Source organism: Falco cherrug, chromosome 2 (genome assembly GCF_023634085.1).
Source record: "Falco cherrug isolate bFalChe1 chromosome 2, bFalChe1.pri, whole genome shotgun sequence".
Classification (NCBI taxonomy): domain Eukaryota; kingdom Metazoa; phylum Chordata; class Aves; order Falconiformes; family Falconidae; genus Falco; species Falco cherrug.
Window position 1 is genome coordinate 65,468,178 of NC_073698.1, and position 14,184 is coordinate 65,482,361.

At 43.0% G+C, this 14,184-nt stretch overlaps 1 protein-coding gene across 2 annotated transcripts in view; it reads left to right on the forward strand.

Moving 5' to 3' along the window:
- TMEM255B (transmembrane protein 255B) overlaps positions 1-14,184 on the forward strand; it is a 76,274-nt gene that overhangs the window by 49,195 nt on the left and 12,895 nt on the right. For both annotated transcript variants that reach the window (XM_055703369.1, XM_055703368.1), the window contains 2 exons: positions 7,328-7,408; positions 11,330-11,415. In XM_055703369.1, coding sequence (XP_055559344.1) covers positions 7,328-7,408; positions 11,330-11,415 — 167 coding nt within the window. The remainder of the gene's footprint in view (positions 1-7,327; positions 7,409-11,329; positions 11,416-14,184) is intronic.

Genomic DNA, 14,184 nt, shown 5'->3' on the forward strand with positions numbered 1-14,184 from the left:
GTATAATTATTTCAATAGATTATTAGCCATGTTTTGTGTCTGTGAAGTATTGCATAAATTTCAGTCAATACAGTTTATGCTATATCTCAGTTTTCTGAAAGTGGACTTCAACATAAGGGAGATGGAATTTTCCCTGTGTTGTCCGAAATATATGTGTTCTCCAAGGAGACAAAAACTGGAATAGAAAAATCTAGTTTCCATAACCTCAGTCAAGATCCATACAACCTCCTCCCCACAGACATTGTATCAAATCCACTAAAGATACTGTTCAAAGAATACTTCCCTTACACAAATAATGTATTGCAATGTTCCCACCATCAAAGAGAATGTGGATTTTTTATTGTATGCACTTAAAAGAAAGCAAGCAACCAAACCAAACCCATCTATATTTGGACCAAATCTCCTCTTCCTTGGCATAACGCCTTCCCTCTCAGCCATCTGTTCGTCACTCCCAGGTTCTAATACACATGCAAGAAAAATATTGAAATAAAAACTGTTCAAGAGCAGGGAGAGCTACAATTTGCTCTGTAGGGTTCAAGACTGAGCAGTTCTGATGTGCCTGAAATTCAAGGGAATTACTGGGTGTCTGGACACTTTTGGACATCTCTGAAAATTTTCTAAACTTAGCCTGATGGCAATCTGACTATCTGCCCATTATATACAAACACACTTATACATAATTAGCTAAGAAATCATCTCTTCCGGTGCCCAGAAGGGTTGAATAAAACCCATCCTTTTTTCCTTTACATCAATAAATAAACCCAATCATGCAACTACATTTTTATACAGAATTTTTCCTCTTTTTTGCCAGCCTACCCATGTTTGTCCTCTGTGCATATCAGCAGAGCAGTAACCAACAGATCTTTCCCACCTGCCCATTTCCAGTTGAAGAGTTATTCAAAGCAGCAGAGAAGGGGAATACATTATTCATTATATATTAATACCTTAATATTACACATTAGTGGGAGGTATTGCATAGCTCTGTTCCAATAACAGTGGTTGAGGAAGTTACTGCTGTCAAAGGATATCAAGTTAGTTAAACAGAATATTGTTGCTATATACTTTAAAGCAAGCGTTAATAGTTGAAGTATATGCATGTACTTCCATATATAGTATATAAAAGTAGGTCTGTATCTACTAGTATTGCTATAAGCAGTAAAATCAAGTAGAATCAATGATTGGCAGGTATCCTATATTCATACACAGTCTGCCATGAACAATATGAAAACACAGAAGTATTTTATGAGCAGTCTGTCAGGAATAGTTTTATAACGTTGAAGTATGTCTCATTTGCCTTCGTTATTAGGGAGGCCTATAAAATCCAAGGGGTGCTAATGCGGTGTGATGTACGGTTGGATAATTTTTAAACACTTTTTAATGTTTGTGTGGGCCTTATTCATATAAACGCCTTAGTAGACAGAGAGACCACAGCACCTCTGGGGCATGACAATCTAATTTAAAAAAAAGAAAGCTTTGACCAATGCATCCTTTCAGCATCCCCAGTGTACCTCTACTTAAAAGCTGCTTGCTTTAGGTGTTGAGTTCTGTGGGTGTCTGGATGGAGTCAATGTTACCTAATCTTTGTTATTTTTATACACTCAATCATCACTCATTTATTTTGATTTGGAGTTGCCAGACTGATTGCGCATACAGATGCATTTAGAAGAGCAGACTGAATGCAGAAAGCTGCCTTCAGTAGTGCAGCGGGCTTGCTTTTCAAACCCAGGTGCATGAAGGAAAGCACCATGATTGTGCACGCAAATGCATTAACTGTATTCACAGTGGCCACTTCCATGTCACAGCTCTCACCTTTTGCTGCACAGCAATATGAAACGTTAATCACAGATTAATCAGTCACCTCTCTCCCCAGGAAACAGTGCTCCTTCCAGTCACAAGCACGCTTGGATGAAAAGCATCTTTGTCTTCTCCCTCAAAGATCAAATCAATAAAAGGACCAAGTTCTTTTTTAAGAGGAAGGAGGCGTAAAGGGTAGGAAAGCTGTGTGAGCCCAGAGATCAGGGCCAAGGTGAGGGTCTTCCTGTACTTGGAAGCAGATTAGACAACGCTCTCACTGCCTTTAACAAGATGTTGAGGTGTCTGAGGGGAGGATCTTAGCATTCAGGGCCAGACACAGCCTCACAGTGTGATGCAGTGGCATCACTCAGCAGCAACCTGTAGCAAGAGCATGCATGCCCAGAAGGTAAGGTCAGGGAGCATCTGGCTCCAGGTGCTAAGGTATATTTGCTAAATCCATGACCTATGATAGTCTACTCTTATCCTGAGGTAGGCTCTGACCCTCTTCGCAAAATCACAGAGTTGCTGAGGCTGAGCAGCACCTCTGAAGATTGTCTAATCCAACCTTCTCTGCTCAGAGCAGTGCCCACTAGGGCAGGTTTCTCAGAACTGTGTCCAGTTGGGCTTTGGGTATCTCCAAGGACGGAGACACCACAACCACTCAGGGAAACCCATTCCAGTGTTTAATCACCCACAGAGTGAAAAGTTTCTTCATATATTTAAATGGATTTTCCTGTATTTCAGTTTGTGTCTATTGCCTCTTTTCCTGGGCACCACTGAGAAGAGTCTGGCTCCATCTTCTTTACTTCCCCCATGAGGTGTTGATACACATTGATAAGGTACACCTGAGCCTTCTCCTGTGTAGGCTGAACAGTCCCATCTCTCTCAGCTGCTTCTCTTAAGACACATGTTCCAGTCTGTTAATTATCTTCATGGTCCTTTTCTGCACTCATCTAATACATCCACATCCCTCTTATACTGGGGAGCCCAGCAATGGACCCAGCACTCCAGTATGTCTCACCAGTGCTGAGTACAGAGGAAGGATCACCTCCCTGGACCTGCTGGTGATATTCTTCCTAATGCAGACAAGGATACTGCTGGCCTTTTTTGTCACAAGGGCACACTGCTGGCTCATGTGTAACCTGCCGCCCACCAGGACCCCCAGGTCCTTTTCTGTAAAGCTGCTTTCCAGTCGGTCAGCCCCCAGCCTTTCCTGGTGCATGGGATTATTTCCCCCTGGGTGTAGGATCTGGCATTTCACTGTGCTGAACTTCTTGAGGTTCCTGTGGGCCATTTCTCCATCCCAGCCCTGAACAATAGCACAGTGCTCTGGTCTTTCAGCCACTCCTCCCAGTTTTGTATCATCTACAAGCTTGTGGAGGGTGCACTCTACACATCATCCAGCTCAGTAGTTAAGATGTTACACAGTATTGTCCCTAGTATTGACCCTGGACTAGACCACTATTGAGTGGCCTCCAGCCGGACTTTATGTCACTGATCACAACACCATGACCCCAGCAGTTCTTCTAGCTTTCAGTCCACCTCACTGTCCACTTATTTAGGCTGTACTTCATCAGCTTGTCTATTGAGAGTGTTATGAGAGACTGCCAAAGGCCTTACTGAAGTGAAGATAAACAACATCCAGAAGCAGATGAGTGAGAAGCTCCAGTCATCCACCAAGCCAGTCACATCCTTGCAGAAGACTAACAGGTTGGTCAGACGTGATTCCCCCATTGTAAATCCATGTTGACTACTCCCAGTCACCTTCCTGTCCTTGAGATGTTTGGAAATGGTTTCCAAGGTTATTTGCTCCATCACCTTCCCACCAGTGTGTAGTTCCCTTTATTATCTTTCCTGCCATTCTTGAAGATGGGAGTGACATTTGCTTTCTGCAAGTCCTCAGAAATCTTCCCTGAGCATCATGACCTTTCAAAGGTAACAGAGAGCAGCTTTGCATTGACATCATTGAGACTTTCTCAATGCTCATGGGTGCATCCCATCAGGTCCCGTGGACTTGTGTATCTCCAGTCTGTTTAAACATTCCCTAACCTGATCCTCCTCCAGCAAGGGTAAGTCTTCCTTCCCCCAGTTTTCCCACTGGCCTCCACTGAAGACCAAGGCAAAGAAGACATTGAGTACCTTGGCCTTTACCATGTGTTTCGTCACCAGGTTGCCTGCCTCATTCAGTAGTGTGCCCATATTTTTCCTCATCTCTCTTTTGTTGCTAATACACTCAAAGAAGCCCTTCTTGTTGCCCTTCGCAGCCCTTGCTGGATTGAATTCCAGGTGGGCTTTGGCTTTCCTAACCCCATCCCTGCACGCTCATATAATTGTTCCGCTTTTCCTCCCTGGTGTTTTGCTCCTGATTGCTCTTCTTGTAGGCTTCCTTTTTATGTCTGAGTTATATCGGGAACTCCTTGTTCATCCACGCAGGCATCCTGCTGCCTTTGCTTGACTTCCTACTAGTTAGGGTGAACTGTTCTTAAGTTTGGAGGAGGTGATCCTTGAATATCAACCAGCTCTCCTGAACCTCACTGCTTCCCAGGACTGCATCCCGTAGGATTCTACCAAGCAGATCACTGAATAGGCCAAAGTCTCCTTTCCTGAAGTCTGGGGTTGGGATCCTGCTTTTTTCCCTGCTCCCTCCTCTCCAGATTGTGAACTCCACCATCACATTATCAGGGGCAAGGCTGCCCCTGACCTCCACATCCATGACCAGTCCTTCCTTGTTTGTATGAGGTCCAGCAGAGCTGTTCTCCTTGTCAGCTCCTTGATCACCCACAATAGGAAGTGGTTGTTAATGCACTCCAGAACCCTCCTGGATTACTTGTGCCCTGCTGTGTTCCCTTACAGAAGGTACATTGAGCATCCCCCAGATATTGGGGTAAAGTCCTTTACTACTTTGAAGTAGTAAAGTAGTTAAAGTACTCTGCGAGCACTGGAGCCTATGAGTGTGAGGCTTCTTCCAGTTCTATAAGAAGCCTCATCTGCTTTTTCCTGATCAGACAGTCTATAGCAGACACCCACCACGTTACCTGTCTTAGTCTGGCCTCTAATACTGACATATAAGCTCTCAGCTGGCTCCTCATCTGTTCCTAGGCAGAGCTCCATGAATTCTTGCTGCTTTCACTCATAGAGATCAATTCCCCTTTCCACCATCCTACATGTCCTTCCTGAAAAGCCTGTATCCATCCGTGGCAGCATTCCAGTCCTGTGAGCTATCTTACCATGTCTCTGTGATCCCAGTGAGATCCTTGCCTTGATCTGCACGCAAACCTCAAACTGTTCTCCAGGCTGTGTGTGTTAGTGTAGAGACACTTCAATGAGTGGTAAGCATCCCAAAAAACAGATGAAAGTTTCCCTTGTGCTGTCCGTTTAGCCCTGTTAAGTTGATGATGAGATTTGTCTTGTCCACATCACCTTGTTCAATTCACTTATTCATCCACTATTTCCTCACTTGATTGTTCCTCATGTCCCTCTCCTGTTGTCCCTAATTTAAAGCTGTCATCACCAGTTGACTACTGCAGCCAAAACTCTTATTTTCCCTAATTAGTCAGATGGATCCAATCTCTTTCAAGAAGTCCTTGATCATGAAAGATTCTCTTGTGGTCATAAAGGTCATAAAAGCCAAATTCCTGTTGCTGACACCGGATGCACAACCAGTTCTTAATCTGCTGGATCTGTCCAGCCCTCTTCAAGCCATTTCTCCTGACCAACAGGATTGAGAACATCACTTTGACTCTATGCACTTGACCATAACCGCCTTCCAGGATCTTCTGTATCCAATTGAAACTCATTATTGTTATGAATATGGTGGACAGCACTTTCTCATGGATTTGCTGCTCATGGCAGAAAAAGCCATTTCTGCTGCTCACTGCCCTTCTCTCTCATTTCCTCCCCCTGCAACAGATGAACACAGGGCTGGAGTATGATACTCTACGAAAGAAGGGCAGCACAGCCTTTGGCTGGTACTGTGCTTGCTGTGCTAGCAGAGAAACTACATCCTGTTAGTCCTCTCAACCAGATCTGTCCTTGGAAATCATGGCTAAAGGCTAATGCTTTCCCAGACCTATGGGAGAATAGTGTCCTACTTCAAGACATGGCATACTGTTTGTGTGGTATTTGCTTTTCCTCTAGAGAAAAAGAGTTACTGAAGCATTTTTTTCTTAAACTTGTGTAATATAAATAAGTGTTTTTGGATGCAGGAAGCTAACCTTTCACTAACCCTTGGGAGTTGGTGTACAAACTTGGGTTTGCCAGAGTAATCAGAAAGGCAAACAAGCTGATGGATGAGCTTTATTCATGGACCAGTCTGCATTCCTGCCTAGCTCTGCATTTTAACTGATTATGTATTTTGGGTCAGCAGATTTATATGGTTCACACTTCATTATCTAACAAGCATAGAATACTCAGAAGTGATCTTAAATAGTGCAGATCTTTCTGCAGTTTCAGGGTTATTCCTGGATGGGTCATAAAGCTTTAAAGTGCAGTGAAAGTTACTCAGCATGGATTTCTGCTAACTACTTCAGTAATCCTTTGCTTATAAGTCAGCATGGAAAGAGAGGATGGCAGATAGTGAGTTTCCATCTTTCTTGGAAGTGGTCTGATTTACATATTGGGGAGAACTTAAATGCTTTTAAAGACACAGATCAGGCTAGGTAAGTGACAGAAGGTTGGAAAAGACTTCTTTTGCCAACATAAGTCATTCCCACACTTTGCTTTGGAATAGACATCTGATCACAGAGGACTCTTCAGTTGTTAAATCCTCTATAGGCACATATGTTCTAGTCCTGAAACTGACTGAAGTATGCATCCTCTAGCCTTCAAAGTGGCTATTTGGCAAGTTTGGCAACACACATCTTCCATCTGGCCAAGGATATTTCATTGTGTTCTTCCTTTATATCAGCTTGTGGGAACTGTGACAAGCAAAATAAGAAATATGAGCAGCTAATGTATTTTTTGCAATAAGCATAAATGGAAAATAAGGCAAAACCAAACAGTGCAAATTGCTTCCCCTTTATGCCTTCATTTCTTCATTTTCTTTGTTTTGCTTTTGGGGCTTGAAGTGTGTGTAGTAAGTGGAATGCTTAAAGTATTAGCTATTTTACTTTGTTTTCACTATGGACATTGTTGAAGTCCTTTAAAAAGGAAGTCACATACCTTGAAGACAAATACCAAAGTAATTCTTTGTGTACTAGCAAAAAGAGTGACTGGACCATTCTCATCGGGCAGTACGAGTTGACAGCAAGCAAGGAAGTGGCTAAATGCCAGGGATGATGTCTTCTTAAAAGAGGTGACTGGTATAGAGAAAAATAAATGATACTAACATAGCTTAGTGGCAGAGTGAGAAAGGAAAATGTAACCCTGAGGAGAGCCATTCTGGAAAGAAAGCCAATGTCGGGGGGTGTGAGCCACTTACCCAAGTGTCTGCATTGGCTTCAGCTCCACAGAGCTGTAAGCATCTGGCATGGGGACATGGTGCCTTCACACTGCCTCCAGACTGAGTCTTTTTTGGCTGTTTTTCTCTTTGCAGGAACCCAGACCTTTGTATAACAAAAGGTGCCAGTTTTATTCAAGTGGAATTGGATTCCTCTATGATGCCTACCAGACAGAGGTAAACAAATCCACCTCATGAAATGCTTATTTCTGCTGTACTTCGAGGGGTTGGGGAGGAGGGAGGCAAGTGTTTGAGAGCATGTTTGTGCATGTAGGTCATGGGTTGATAGACCCTACTGTTCTTTTTCCAGCAAGTGACCCCTCTCTTGTCCAAGCCTCTGGTGATTGCAAATCATTACAATCAGCGAGGTTTTGAGTCATCGTCAGTGTTTCTATCCAGTACATTACTCCGGGACTGGAATGTTTCCTAGTCCCTCCATACTGTATAATAGCTGTCTGGAATGTATTTGTCACATTGGCATCTTTCTCTAAGGAGGTTTTTGTAGACTTCAAGTGGAATAGGAAATATCTAAATGAATCCATTTTCATTGTCCAGAAGACTTCAAATCTTCTCATGTATTTATCCAGAACAGGCCAAGAATGTCAGTGGTTTGAACGGCACTTTTTTTATTATCTCAATGACATTAACATGGTCGGAAAAGTGCCCATACCCAAATGGCTAGCCTCCTGAGAAGTCCAGTTTTAGTTTATTTTCTATTTTTCATTTCATTATTGTGGCAAATTCGTGGGAGTGCGAAGAAAATCAAGCAGAGCAGGAGTAAGAACAGTTAAACAGTGGTATAACTTACAAGAAGCCAGATGTCTTTCATCACCATTCCTCCCATGGTGAAGAAAAAGTATATGGGGAATGTTACCATTAATAATTCTAGGCAACTTAGCCAGGTTAAGCAGCTAATACCCCTTAAATCTTGCTGCTAGGGTACCTTGTTGTTGATTCCAGAAAATGTATGATGAAAATATTTCATTGACCTCCTTACCTAAAGACCTACCCAGATAAACTTATGACGTGTGACAACACCCTTTCCTATAAATTTTACTCCATCCTTTTCTAAAGTATGCATGCACACAGACACAGGCATAGCCTGAGAAATACCTCTGATTCCTGTAATAAGCATGTAGCTGGCCACAACTCCTTGCAGGTGACCCCAACTTCAGGCTTATGGCCACACAGGTTTCCCCAGCTCTGCAGATTCTGGGAATGTCTAAAGTTGGGCCACCCACAGCTCCTTGCTCTATTCTGGCAAAAAACCCTTATCTTTTAAAAGTGTAGCTAGGTTGTAATAACATTCTTGTCTGGTTGTCCATTAATCTAGAGTCATTATGTGCTAATTCAGAGTCAACAATCCGTGGCTTTTGAACTTGCCTTTTGCTTTTCCAAAGTTAGCCAGCTAGTGAGCAAGGGACATGCTCTGCGTGCCAGGCAAACACCTAACTAGGAAGGCAGATTGCATACTAAGTGCAAGTTTCATTTTGATTGCCGTCTCTAGCCTGTGAGTGATTCCAGCTCATGTAGTTTGCCTGTTTCAGTCCTTCTCTTTGCTCAAAGCAGAAAGAATTTGATTTTCTTGCAGTTACCATGAGGTGAGAACATCTCTTCAGTTGATGCTGACGGAATAGGCAGACACAAACAGCCAGAACATGAAAAAGCTAAAAGTCTGGTGGCTGAGATGAATAGGTCTTGACATGCGTAATACCCACAAATGGCCTGTTTCCACCACCCTTGCTCACACCACACAGTGATTTGTTTATTTTGCTTTATTCGCTGTTCTCCTAAAAAGGAGTGTCTTGCTCTTTGCGTGTTTTAAAAATGCAGTGATAAAAATAGACAAATACAGTAACTCCCTTGGCCAATAATATAATACGTCTTGTAGCCTAAAAGCAGATAAAAACATGTTTAAGATCTTTCCAATCTCCCCCTTTTGTACTTCTAGCCTTCTACAGTAAAAAGGGGCACCTGGCCCAATGAATAAGATGTTTAGAGAGGAATAAACTACTTTTATTTCCTATCAATCAGAAGTGGTCCCCAAAGCCATACATCAGAACAAACCATCTTTTTAGCAACCCACTCCATCTTAGAAAGCCCTTCAATCCCAACCATGCACATGTAATGGGAAAAAGGTATTTTAACTATGCCAGTCCTAGGCCATTTTGACTGCATACAGGGGGGGGTCAACCCCAAAGTTTTAAGTTCCACTCAGTGCAAAAGCATTAGAGTGTCCCAATGAAATGGCTGTGGTAGCAGACTCATTGGCGCACTCTGCTCCAGGATCAGTTTTCAAACTGCTTTGAGAAGTAGCCAGGTGTGATGTTTCAGTCCCTTCTGAGCTGGATCTTAATTAAGCAGTTGTTGATGATAGTGTGCTCCTGTTACACAGCAAATTGCAGCTCAGGCTGAGGATGGCTGCAGCTGAATGTGACTTCAGGCCAGCAAAGCCCTATGTTAAATTCCAGTAAGTTCTGGCACAACAATAAGGTGGATGAAACAAGGTCCTATCTCAGGGTGAGATATTCTTGTGACCAGTGGGATGTGTCTGTATCAAGCCGTGAGCTCCATTTCCAAGTTGCAACCTAGACTGAGACCATTCTTTTAGAACCAAACTTCCATTTTGGGTTAGAAGAGGTGTTTTGTAAGAGATACTAACCACAGGTACAGCCTTGTCCCGGGCAGCAAGTCAAGCCCAAGACATCATTTTATTTTCCTTTTAACTTTAGCTTTGTCACCCAACTTCCACTGCTCAAGTAAATCCTGCTAAAGACAAGTGTGGCAAGTCTGAGACCAGCTGCAAGGCGAATGTTCTCTGGTGTGGAGTCTGTGTGTTTAAGGCTTTCCCCTTTTTGCTGGGAACAAACATGTGAGGAGTACAGACTCATCAACAGTGGTGGTTTTCACACTGAAAGAGATGCACAGATCCAGAACTCAGGAGCTGAGAAACATGGGGTTTCACAACTCCTGTGGAGACTGTCCCACAGACTAACACAGTCACAGCTAAGCAGAACTGTCTGACAGTTTCTGACTGTCTGACAGTTTGCTTTTCAAAAGCAGGCATGTGTTCCTAAGCATGTTCCTTCTACTTATTCATTATGAGGAATTTTCGGTGCAATAATACATTTTACTTGCACTTTGAAAACAAAATACTTCTCAGCGGTTACAGTACTTTTTTTCTATCAAAATAAAAGCTATAGAAATAATGTATTTTCTGACCTGCTAGCTTTTAAAAGTGATAGTTCTCCAGGATTTCAAAATCAATAAGCTGAAATATCTCAGGGGAAAAAAAGCCTTTCATATAAAATATTTCAATGGGTCTGTAGTGCCATATAGAAGTGATTAATGCTTACCACACTGAAGAGGTGATTTCTTGTCTGGGCAGAGAGTGGCCTACATGTGCCTACCTTTATTGTTCTAACATCTGGCCATCCCTGCAATTCCTGCTCACACAAATAAACCTTTTCAGTTTTCTGTTCAAGAGCCTGCAGTGAATGGTACTTACTTGCTGGAGTGCTTGGATCTTTTCTGAGTGGTTTTGGTTTTGGGTTTAGAGATTGTTCTTCTTGTTGTTGTTCCTAATTATTTCCTTCCTCAGGAGGATGTTACTGAAAGGAGAGAGTTTCCATGTATTGAAATCTGTTCAGATAAATTGGCTGCTTTGCCCATTTCCCCACTATAATGGAGTGGTATTCTTATCCACTTCAGCGGCTTGCTGTGGTGCATCTCTCAAGACCCATAGTCCCAGTGTCAGCTGTAGGGATCCACATCTTGCAGCTGCAGACTCTGGGTCTCAGCAAAATAGCACCCAGCGGTGCAGCAAAGGGGTGGAAAACTGGCAGCCGTGGCTGCAGGTCGGCTCTGGGCTCCACAGTGCAAATGCCCCAGGACTCAGGGGCTGATGTCCCAAATGGAACTTCTGAGGGCTCAGGGATGTCTTTCTGCCCTGCAGTCGTGGAGTTTGGAATCTCAGGATCTTTCTCCACAACAGGTAATAAAACTTGACACTGCAGTAGCTGCTTCTTTGCAGTCAGTAGGATGGACTCAGAACACTGAAACACTGAGAATAAATGTCAGTCTGTTCTTTTTCGTCAGGTGACATGTTATACCTTAAACAACAAATGCCAGCTGAAAGTAAAGAGTAACACATGCTATTGCTGTGACCTGTACAACTGTGAGAAGTAAGTACCTGTGTGCAGTCAATGGTCTCCAAGAACTCCTTGTTTGTTTTTTGTTGCTGTTAAAATGATAGGGGAGTGCCTGTAGGCCTAGAGAAGCAACACAAGGGGCTTGTATGCTAAGCAATCCAGTTCCTCTGTGATTGAAGTCCCGATGCCAGCAGAGAAGAGGTCAGTGGTATTAGTGTTGGCATTATTTCAGTTTCTTTTTCTTTAAATATGTCCATAAGGTCTTTAGTGTGTGATCAAAATCGACCGCTCAGTCATAGCCCTGTCAAGATTTACTGTTGATCTTGCAATGCAGCTTTCCCATTAGATTTAATAAAGCCTTTCTTTTTTTTCTGCCAGACTTGGGGAAATAAAATGAATAGGAACACAGGTGTCCATGAGCAGAGATCAAGTTGTAGGCACAGGCAGAGCTCTTCTGTTAGCAATAGCTTCTGTAGGCATGAGATTTTGCTGAATTGTCAAAGGATAGATACAGAGTTTTGTGAGTGTTTTCTGAAGCTGTACATTTGAATTTGTCATTACCAAAGCATGAGATGTCAGAAGATAAGAAGGGAAATATCTGGATATGCTTACGAAGATCAGCTGAAGATTAGCACAGGGTTGCCATGGAGTGATTTAACAGGAGTAAAAAAGGTGATGAGGAACACTACATCACAGCAAAGTCCAAGAGTTTGTAATGTGCAAGACAGATGAAATGATATTGCAGAACTGACTGACCACCTGGCACATAGAGATTTCAACTGCAAGCAGCATCATGTCTTGCCACATACAAGAAACTGGGGAGGATTTCCCAGAGCAGATCTTCTGCCTGACTTACCCTCTGCACACCTCAGTTATCATCTTACCATGTATTCTCATGCATCTTCTGCAATCCTCTACAGTCTACCCACAGTCACTCTTCTTTCTTTCCTTCCGTGTATTTCTCATCTTTCTTTCTTTCTTCCTACATCTCCTGTTTTGTTTTGGTTTTCCTTCCTTTTCACATGCTAGCAGCCCTGATTAACCCCAGTCATCTTAAGCCAGACATGAACATTTTAGGTGTAAGGGAATAAGGCTGGCACAACAAGGCTTCTACATAAGGCTTCTGCATAGAAGAGTAGCTCTTGCCCAGATCCTGCCTCAACTAGAGAAGAAAAATGAAATTCGGGACTAGAGGGAAGTCATCTTTGCATGCGCATGTCTTGTGCACACAACAGTCACAAAGTGACTGCAGGTCTATGGAATGGATTAAAATCCGCTATGAATGTTATAGTCTTTTGCTTGTGTAAGAAGTGTTGAATCTGGGCATGATGGAGTTATACAACAAATGAAATGGGAAAGGTTGGGTATGCACAGCTTTGGTACCTTTCTATGATAGAAAAATGATGGACCATCATAGTTGCAATACAGTATGTTCACACTGAGAATGCTTTCTTCCATGGTACACAACTAACTGCTGCACGTTAACACCGAATCAAACAGCCCAACCCAGTACAGAAAAGAAGAGGGGTCTTAGAGGGGCGAAAGCATTCAGAGTTATCGAATAAAGTGACTGAAACTCTGTTGCTTAATGCATAAGCTGACAACAAGGAGTTATCTGGAATACTCCCTTTCCAGATGGAGATCCCCAGTGCCATTTTTCTAAGACACTGCGTTTGTCTGAAACATGTGGGACTGATCACTGCTGTGACAGTATTCAGTGATATAATTAAACATGTGTGTTCTGCCATTGTCAGCAATCCACAGTGGACAGCAAGATCTCACGGCACTGGCATGGACAAATCCAGAGCAAAGAAGCGGTTGTGCTGTTCCACAAACTTGGCAATTCCAGTTCATAGGATGGCTAGAGAGAAGGAGGAGACACACTCATGTGGAGTGACGTGGTGTCAGCCATGCAGTAGACTGGTACGCAGGCAGGGTCGCAAGTGAGATTTCCTCAGCCTCATGCCAGCTGAAGCTATAGGTTTCTTTAGTTAAGCTGGGCTCATGGTAGGGCCCAAGTGAACTCAACAGTAGATGATCCACAGTGCCAGGAATTACTGTGCTTGGCTTAATTCTCCCCAGAAATGTGGGTTTCTCCACACTGCTACCATCTTCTGCAGAACTTTCCCTAACCGCCATCTCCACTGCTGCCTCATGTGCTGGGGATGGAGGAACAGAAGGGTGTGCACAAACTGCTCACTTCTGGTTTCTGCCATAATCTGATGGCAATTTCCTAACAGTGCAGAAACAGACTTGGTATTTGAAACATCTTCCCAACTCCAGTAGCTGCTCTAGGAGCTCATTAGTGGGCTAGCATTAAGGTAGGTACTGGAAAGAACTGCAGGAAACTGTGGTTTCAGATTTTGCAGTAGGGTATTTCTGACTCAGCAAGACAATGAGGATTAACTTCATAACATGCCTGATTTACAGTAACTGGTGCAGTGTAGAAATATAAACAAAGATTTCTGGATAGTACAATCCATAGTGTAAAGGCACATCTTCATGCTGTACTGTGTTGCATTTGTTAATATGGAACCACAGATATCATAAACAAATGTAGCCAGCTGGCAAAATCTCCCTTCCTGGGGTTGAATTAATGCTTAAGCAACTTGCCTTCCTCAGTTTCAGAGATGCCAGTAGATTTCCAGGTGAGATGGGAAAAAAAGCAATGCTAAGCATGCTTTAGCTGGCAGCTAAATGATAAGGCCAGCATCCATATGCCAGGGCTATGGCTGTGTTCAGAGACACTAAGCCAAAAAAAAAAAAAAAAAAAGACTCCTTGCTGGTGCACAACACTGCAGC